The 9,716-nt window shown below is 35.0% G+C and overlaps 1 protein-coding gene across 1 annotated transcript in view; it reads right to left on the bottom strand.

The window, feature by feature from the left end:
• Window positions 1–8,097: 8,097 nt before the first annotated feature.
• Window positions 8,098–9,716, bottom strand: part of LOC131034096 (glucose-6-phosphate 1-dehydrogenase, chloroplastic) — a 50,714-nt gene continuing 49,095 nt past the window's right edge. The window contains exons 8-10 of the mRNA XM_057965467.1: window positions 9,336–9,565; window positions 8,990–9,190; window positions 8,098–8,853 (exon numbers count right to left, since the gene is read on the bottom strand). Of these exons, the coding sequence (XP_057821450.1) occupies window positions 8,598–8,853; window positions 8,990–9,190; window positions 9,336–9,565 (687 nt within the window). The 3' untranslated portion in view covers window positions 8,098–8,597. The remainder of the gene's footprint in view (window positions 8,854–8,989; window positions 9,191–9,335; window positions 9,566–9,716) is intronic.

Genomic DNA, 9,716 nt, shown 5'->3' with positions numbered 1-9,716 from the left:
GATCTTCATTGGTGATACTCCTGTGAGAAGATTGTTCTACAAGTATATTGTAATGTGTTGTTTATTTTTGAGTAATATATTGGGCGACTTTTGGAGTCTGGGGTTTTTCTCCCAAAAGGGATTTTTTCATGTAAATCATTGTGGTGTGGTATGCATGCTATTATGTTTATTTCTGTTAATTTTATCTAATTATCATAAAGATCTATAAGAGTTTTTCATTACCTGCCTCTCAAGGTTAGTGTAGGAAGTTGTTCCACTACTTAAAATAATTAATCACATTCATATGCATCAAGTTAATCTATATCATTATCCTCATAATATTTAGGGCCCAATCTTCATTGGGAATTATCTCTTTTAAAGTGTAATGACAACAACACACTTCATTAGATTATGTGGTAAATAGCATGCCCCGCTCCAAAATGAATCTCCTTGGATATTCACATGATCTTTCCTTAAAGGATCAAGAGTATCCTTGTTTTGGTGACTTGAATTTAATTTGTTAAAAATTATTTGTTTATCATTCAACTGAAGTTTACTAGACTAGTCAGTAAATCAAGGCATATTATGTAACATGTGGACTTCATTGATACATGTAGTAGTGTTGTTAAGAGGTAATACTTCCCATTTATTACTATTGGCAATTTGGAGGAATTGATTATGTGTTGCATTGATGTTTGTCATTGATGTCAACACTAGCTTCTTTGGTTATCTATCGGGTTCCAGTAGAGTGGTTGGTCTTTGATGATGATCAAGAGATTTGTCTCTGGTATATTCTAATTGGTGGAATTGGTTTGGTTCGGTTATTCATGTCATTCATATGCGTGTCACATTTAGTTGGTTCAGGATTTGGTGATTCAGAATCTATCATATGTTCTAGTAAGCCTTTTGGTTACCGGTAAGGGTTCTACAGGCAACGCTTTGTTGAAGATCTTTTGATGGATTTGATAAGTGGTGTTGGTGCAGCTTCTAGAAGGTTTTTGGGATGCTGATGGTTATTGTGTTCGTGTTCCATTTGATTGGTGGTATTGCATTTAGTTTATGGTGACCTATTTTAGGTCCTGACTAAATGCTATTCTGTTAGATTATGGAACAGTTTATGTAACGTGTTGGTGGATGCTCTCGATGCGTTACCAGTTGGATTTAATGTTTGGTTAATGTTGTTTCGGTCTTAGGCCGACCCAGATTATCATTGGTTTACGGGTTTATGTAATGGATTTATTGTATTATCTTGTAGGTGGCCGACCTAATTGTTTAGGTCCTAGGTTGGTATAAATATGATGTAAGATCTCTTTGTAGATCATTGGTCGTGGTTATGGGATTATCAGTGTGTGAATAAAGTTGTAATCATATGTAGAGGTTTTGGTTGATCATAGGTGATCGAATTGGGTTTGTGTAAGAGGTTTAAGATATCCAGCATTGAGCTTAACCAGAATTGTACTCAGGCATATGAGATGTTATTCTTGAAGTTCATTCTTATTTCTGGATTGTAGTCTGGATATCTTTGGTAGTCCATGACGCTCCTTTGTGATGAGAAGTGCGCTCTAGGCTATTGGCCTTCCTGCATGTGCATGCCCCTTATTATAATCACATACTTGCTGCAAAAGTATCATCTGACTATGGGTAGGCTTCCCACTGTGGTTTTTCCCTTTACCGGGTTTCCCGCATACAAATCTTGGTGTTATGTGTTGTGGATGCATGGTATTTGGTTTATGATTTATGTTTGCACTTAATTGATATATCTGCTATTTTGGTATTTAGTTTATGCATTCTGGTAAAAGGTTTTATGTGCTTAAAGTTTCATAATCTGTTAAGCCCCGTGGTAAATTAGGACGTAAACCAATTCTTCTAGTCATTATATTTTGAGGATTAGGTAAACTCAATTTTTAAACATGTGCATCATAAGGCATATTTATCTCTTCCATCACATGCATTGTATCTCTTTGTACACTACAATCATACCTATGAATTCTCTAGCTAGTCTTTGTAATGTCATTTATTGAATCATCTCAAATATGCTAATATTGGTCTTTCAAATCAACAAATATGTCATCTCTGAGGAGGTGGTTTAGTAACTAGAGGAGGTCTAGTAACCATACCTATATTACTAGATTTCCAAGTGATACTTTACTTTCCTACTTATGCTAACATTGAGTGTCTTTGTCTTTCCATCATAAATTTCTCACTATAGCCCTCGGTTGGTTTTAGTTTAGTAGAGTTGCCACTCTTCATTGGGAGAGAGAAAATAATCCTTTCAATGATCAATAAATCAACCAACTCTTGATATGGTCAGTAGACAAGACATCAAATATCACAAATATTCAAGGGGTCCTTGCTAATAGTGCCATTATGTTGGTTCTCAAAGTTGTAGATTCCTAGATCCCTAAAACCAAATTATTCCTAGGTTCTAAGGGTGTCAAACTTGGGACAAATAGCCAAAACTTATAATTATACATTGACAACAATTGACAAATTGATAAGGATGGGTAATTATATTTTTTACTATAGGCTTTGTTAAGCCAAGGGGAGTATTACCTATAGTGTATTATTTAATATATTCAAAGAGAAATAAAATGAGAATGAACCTTGAGACAAGCCATACCCGTTGCATAAACACCAACTTGACTATCACTAAGCATACATATGTTGATTTGTTAATATAAGGACTTCATAATTTATTATGTAGATCCACAACCATGTAAGGAGCCCAAAGATATTTCATTGTTAACTATTAATGGTATTCACCTCTTGTTGTACACTAATACATGGCTGCAAAAAGAACAACAATGTAGATCTCACTTAAGATAAATCTCATAAACATACTTGAGATTATAAACTGTCGGTACACTAATCACGCTATGTTAAGATTTTATTTTTATTTTTTTAAAGTGTGAAGGTATGATGAAATCTTGAACATGTAGAAGATGGTGTCTTTATCTAGTAAGGGGAACACAATCTATGTTTCAAAACTAGAGGATAACATGAATATAACCCAATAGAAGACACGTTAATGAAGATGACACAAGAGTTATGTCTTTTAATCACAAACACAAGCTCAGTGTTATGCATGTATACCGAGAAGAACATGAAATCGCAATATATCTATTTGAACACACCTTATTAATCCATAAATAAACACACAAACTTCAAATATTTCTTTGATAAAATACCTTATTAAACCTTTGCAAGGAATTTTATAGTCATCTAGATTACAAACTAGTTAAGAACAACATTTAAATTAGTAAATGTGACCAAGAAGATCAACAAAACCATCAAAAGTTCATATAACTCTCATGGAGAAATTCAAACAGATATCAAATCTTCACATTAAATTTGTCCCTTAAAGATAGTCATTTACACCATAGGAGAGAAACCTAGAAAAAATAACTAAAATGTTTGCGGCTTACTAAAGAAACAAAAAAACAACAATCTGCAACCTCTTTTCTTCCCTTTAATCCCCAACCTTGTCACCAACACCTTACACAACTGAAAATAACATATTGAGAATAAATGTGTGTGTGTGTGTGTGTGTGTGTGTGTGTGTGTGTGTGTGTGTACATACACATACACATACACATACACATACACATATGTATGTATATATGTCTATATACATATATACATAAATACACACACACACACATACGTACACACATCCATACATACATATAATATAACAATATCTTCAAGTGGTCATGGGGAGTAACAGGTCTTCTACAAGTGTACATAGCCCATATATGTTAGCATCATCTTCACATGAAACCATATACATGAATCGTGCCCTCTACATCACCAAACATGTACATTTGTTCATGCACAATCTTAGTGGGGCCCACAGGTGTTGAGAGTTGTTTAAAAGTCATCCTTCGTTTTATCACATTCATCCAAGGGCATTAACGATTCCTTGCTCATCTAGGGAGGTAGGTGAAAGCCTAGGTTCAAACAATAGAGGTCTCAGGAATTTCTTCTCATAGAGGTGAATAAAGAAAAAAATATTCTGAAGCAAGAGTTCAAAATTTTTCATGCGGAAAAAGGGGGACCGGGAAATAGGGTTTAGGGATGCTAAGATGCTAAGGAAAAAAAATTGTAAGAGGGAAGGATGGCAAGGAAAATCTCAAAGATATGAGTGTTGAAGGCATAACGAGGGATGGGAGTTAAGAATACAAGATACCAAGTACCACAGGGGAAGATACTATAGGAGCATTTGTGCTCACAAGCAATCTTTTATCACGAATGAAGGTATCTTATTTTCAAGCTTAATTTTTTCATTTTTGGTGTAGGTTTGAACTTTAATGGCATATTTTGGAGTGTTAAAAGATACAATATTTTCTTTATCAATACTTGGCTTCCATTTCAAAAATTAGAGGCAAACAATGTGATTTTAAAAGTATTTTATTGCACAATTTCAAGGTTTCAAGGGTTGAAGGGATCCATTGATATATTATAGGTTGGAAAAAAAAATTTAATCAATTTGGATGCCTACAAACATTTTCATAAAGAAAGTAATCTTTGGCATTTCATTCTTGTCTTATTCTTTCAATTTGGGCACTTGAATGGAGGGAAAAGGTAGTGAATTTTGAAAAGATAATTAATGATCTTCAAATTTCAAAGGAGCATGAATTGATTGATGATTTTATCCATTTTCATAGACATCTACAACAACAAGGTGTTGGATATGATATAGCAACTTTGGAAGCAAAACTATGTTTCTATTTCATCCTTTGTGAAGGAATTTCAAAGGTCATGGGAAATGAAAGAAAATTTTTGGGGGCCTCTTTTTGATGCATCACAAAGTTTTCAACTCTATAAAATGCAAACCTTAATGGTGTAGCAAACAACATCAGCAAGCTTGGAGAAAGAACTTGCAGGTTGTTCTAAAGAATTGCATAAGGAAGAGTGTAGGCAATTGGCTTGCCATGAGGAGAAAAATAGAAAAGAAAGAAGAATTTGTAGGAGTATTTGTTGGGTTCAAGGCAACCATGAGAGTTGTAGGATGAAGTTAATATTAGATTTCAAAAAAATAGTGAAGCCAAGAAGGTGCAAAGGCTTGAAGTTTTGAAGACTTGTAGGCATGAAGTGCCTAGAAACATTCTAAACTTTCTTAATTTTGTCACTCATTGAAATTCTTCATAGATTTCATTATTCTTTAGGAATTTAATTGTATGAATGTATATATGAAGGTTCAAATAAAGATAAGTTTCAGATTTTGTTTCCATATAGTGCTTTGGATGGGATATTAAGACAACAAGATTGAGCAGTTTGATGAGACCCTCCAATCTTGTTTGCATCAAAAAAGAAAAGAGGAAAGGGAAATCTCAAAGTCTGAAGAAAGGAATGACAAAGCAGTAGGATCTAAGATTTCAAGATACCTAGCACTAGCAAGGACAAAACTTTGACATATGACATATCCAATGCCAATAGGGAAAGAGATTTATGATAGAGACTAGAGAATACTTAATGTGAGAGATATAACAATAAATTTGGGAGCAAGAAGGCATGGATTAGACTTCCAAGATACTCCATACCAGAGGAGATTGAGTATCAAAGATATGGCATACCTAATACCAAAAAATGAGGAAGTGGGGATTATGGAAACAAGATGCTTTTTCCTATCCGCAGTATGGGAAAGGAAGAGGAAGCATTGTCAATGTTCAAGGTTAGGGAACACCCAAAACAACCACCCCCAAGGTAAGGTGGTACATAAAAGTTGAATTTATAATAGGATTGATGCTCAAGGAAGACAAAAACTCCAAGATTAGGGTAAAGGAAAGCTTGAAGGTCTAGGAAGGGATGCACAACACCAAAGTTTGGAGTTCAAGATTACAACTTAGTACAAAATTAATTACATCCCCAAAGGTCCAAAGCACAAAGGCATAGGAAATAGTGGTTTGACAAAAAGGGAGAAAGGGATACAACATGGATAATCTAAAAACTTCACGAATAAAGAGATGTAAGAGTTTTGAGGATTGGGTAATAGAGTGAAATAGTACCAAGGTAAGCAAAAACTTGAAAATCCATCTGAAGCTAGAAAATTAATCCCAATGCCTTAGAAATTTACCTTTTGTAATATTTTGGCACATGAGAAGAGCATGAGGGGAAGCAAGCCACATCACCAAGCGCAATTTTCACCAAAGGGGACAACTTATGATTTCTTAGATCCATTATCAATAATGGGTAAAGTGAGGCTAAGGCATCAAAGGGACCACCATACTTAGAAATTCTTGAACTTTTAAAATATTTTGGCACATGAGATGAGCATGGGAGAAGCAAGCCACATCACCAAGCAGAATTTTCACCAAAGGGGATCACTTATGATTTCTTGGACCCATTATCAACAATGGGTAAAGTGAGGCCAAGGCATCAAATGGAGCATCATGCTTAGAAATTCTTGCTTTTTTGAGGTAGGTACCAACAAGATGCATGCACAACTACTACTTTCAATTATTCTACCTTTTTTCACTCTATCATTGCATTTAATTCTCTTAGGCCAAGGTGTTTATTTTTTCTATTATTTTACCTTCAAAGTTTGTGCAAATTGTGTCAAAGGACAATATTTGTAAAATTCTCATTTTTATACTAGCCAAAAATTATTACTAAATCTCCTATTTGCATTAAGCACTACAAGAATGCACAATGAAAATTTGAACTCCATCACCACCCCGAACAAGAATTATGTATCATCCAACAAGTTACATTAACAACATATTCAATATGGCCTTAGTAGTGGAGCTCTATAAGGAAGTTGAATATATTCTTCAAATTAGACTCCAAATTTCTAACTATGCATATGTATGTGGTGGTCAAGTTTATACTTTCCCAATTTTGATCAAATAATCCTCAATGTATTTCCCATCGAATCATAAGGAAATTTAATTGTATGCATGGCAAATAAATTATCATATATTATAATTGCTAACTTCTTACTATAGAATAGCACAATTAACATTAAGACGATCTAAGGATAAGACTCGACCTTCACAACTATACCAAGAATCAAATCTTTAAAAAACTTTCATATAAGACCTACATTCTATTTGATTGCCACTGAAGAATAAAATGTAGTGCTTATAGTTTCATTAAAGGAACTAATTTTGTTTCAAATGCCACTTTTATTGGGGAAATTTGATAAAAAAACTAATATACCTCATATTTGTGCACAAAAAACTTTAATGATGATCCTCACTTGTCTTTTCCTAACATACCCATTTGCATATATTAACAGAGCAAACGTTCGTTATTCGTTTTTCTTGACAGAAAGACCCAAAGAGTCCACATTCACCGCAATCACAACTCACCAGTGAGCTTTCGCTCCACTATCTCAATTCGATGACCCATGCTGATCAAATTGGCTACTTGTTGCTTCAAGTTTTTTATATGCTTTTCGATGAGTTGTAAACCTTGATTCAGCAAATTCAAGATGATCCAGAGAAGATTGAGGATTAAAGGAATAGCATCCCTGGTACCAAGAAACGATGAAGAGAGAATTAGGGAAATGTGATGCTTGATACTATCTGCACTAAGGGGAAGGAAGAGGGAAGGCATGTCAAGGATCAAGGCTAGTAAGTACCCAAAACAACATCCCCCAAGGTAAGCCGGTAGATAAAAGTCTGAGGTTTGTAGTAGAGATCAAGACTCAAGGATTAGGGTTAAAGGAAGTTTGAAGGTTTCGGAAGGGATGCAGGCCACAAAAATTTGGACCTCAAGCTTACGGCTTACTTGGTACAAAATTAATTACATCCCCAAAGATCCAAAGCACTAAGGTGTGAGGAGGAATAGTGGTTTGATGGAAAGGGAGAAAAAGGCACATAAATATGTAAGGCTTTTATAGCATTTAGTTTCCTTGGAGATAAAGCTCATAATAGATTGCCACCAGGTATTTTCTATTTCACCATTGGGCCTGGGCAAAACCTCATAGCATCTGCAACCTTAAATTTCCTGACAGGAGGACCCCTCCAAACCCCCAACAAAACCACTTTCATACTTGTACACAAATTATCTTGTCTTTGCAAAAGCCCTACATTATGATTATATCATTATCTATTAACCATACAAATACCAGGTTAGAACAGAACTAAACCAACTCAAAATTGACCCCTGCTCTGAGCTTTAAATCATACAAGTATTCTGTCAGATATGCCCCTCAACATTTGTGTCGTAAGGAAAAGTATCAATAAAAAATTTTGTTTCTCCAAGTTTCTGGCACAGGAGGACAAAAGACATGATTTTGGGGACAACAAAAATTCCTGAATTTTGCAGACAGCTATTAAAATAACTAAAACAAACTAAAAGCAGCTGAAGTATTAATAAGTAAATACAATGTGCTGAATTTGCAATGACAATCCTCCCCTTTTTATCTTTTTAGGGATTTTTAGCATTTTTTTCCTTAAAAGATTTACCCTTTTAAAAAAAAAAAAAAAAAACTATGCACGAAATGGAGCGAGTAGTCGAGTCCTGAAAAATGGAGACATCCCCCCCAAGTTCCCAAGTCCTTGGGAAATCCAAGTCACCATGTCCTCAGGATGTAACCCAGACTTTGGGGATGCTTCTCCAGTAACACTGAATTGAAAACACTCCTAGTAAAAATGATACCAAAACAATCACTATTGCTGTGAATCTCCGCTTGTATCACCCCATCTAACATTGTATTTAGCTGCCAGGTAATGTGCTCCTACTGGGCCCCGACTGCCATAGGGATAAAGTTCAGGTGCAACCTTCTTTGATTCTATTTCTTTCAACAATGGTGTGAATAAAGACCATGCAGCATCAAGTTCATCACTTCTGATGAACAGACGCCGCTCCCCTTCAATTGCATCTAGAAGCAGTCGCTCATAAGCATCAGGAATTTCTTTAGAATACCTGAGAAAGTGAATGATAAAAATAGAAATAAAATTTAAAAAAAAAAAATAGCACCCTTCAGAATAGTTGCAACTATAACAAAGCAAATATATTACTATTACAGAAATTGACAAGCCATTGATTAATCAGTCCTCACTTTGCTGCATAGTGCAGATTTAAATTACTTCTGTCCAGCCTCATGCCCAAACCAGGAATCTTATTATTAATTTTCAGGTAGATAGCTTCATCAGGTTGGACGCGAATGACAAGTTCATTAGTGGCTCGGTCCAAGTCTGTCCCAAAATTTCTTTTGTATAAATTCCCTGGAACATGTCTGAACTGCACCCTAATTTCTGCACTGTAAAGTTGCAAAAACATAAAAACAGAAAAGCCGATGGCCATTTACAAAATGTCCACCAGTATGTAAGAGAGTAAAAATTGTTCATCATCAATAGTATAGTCCCATTACAGATTTGCAAAATGTGTAAAGGATGCAATCATACCCTCTATTATGTAAAGCCTTTCCAGCCTTCATAAGGAAAGGTACACCATCCCATCTAGAATTGTCAATGAAAAGAGCCGCTGCTGCAAATGTTGGGGTGAGGCTGTTTTTGGGTACTGTCTTATCATCTGTATAGCCAGGATATGTCACACCTCCTTTAACATGGGCCTTGTATTGACCAATTACTACATTTTCAAGTTGTAATGGCCTCATTGAACGCAACACTTTGACCTGAAAATACAATACAAATTTTTTTTGGTCCAATAAAACATCACTTTTCGTGGATTAGAATGAAATATGAGAATTCAACAAAACAGTAGTCTCTAATACAAAGTAATACAAATATTATAACCCAAGGGGAATGAATTAAAAAATAGCATAT

Source organism: Cryptomeria japonica, chromosome 10 (assembly GCF_030272615.1).
Source record: "Cryptomeria japonica chromosome 10, Sugi_1.0, whole genome shotgun sequence".
Lineage (NCBI taxonomy): Eukaryota > Viridiplantae > Streptophyta > Pinopsida > Cupressales > Cupressaceae > Cryptomeria > Cryptomeria japonica.
Note: the sequence above shows the minus strand (reverse complement) of the source record. Positions and strands in the feature narration are given on the sequence as shown.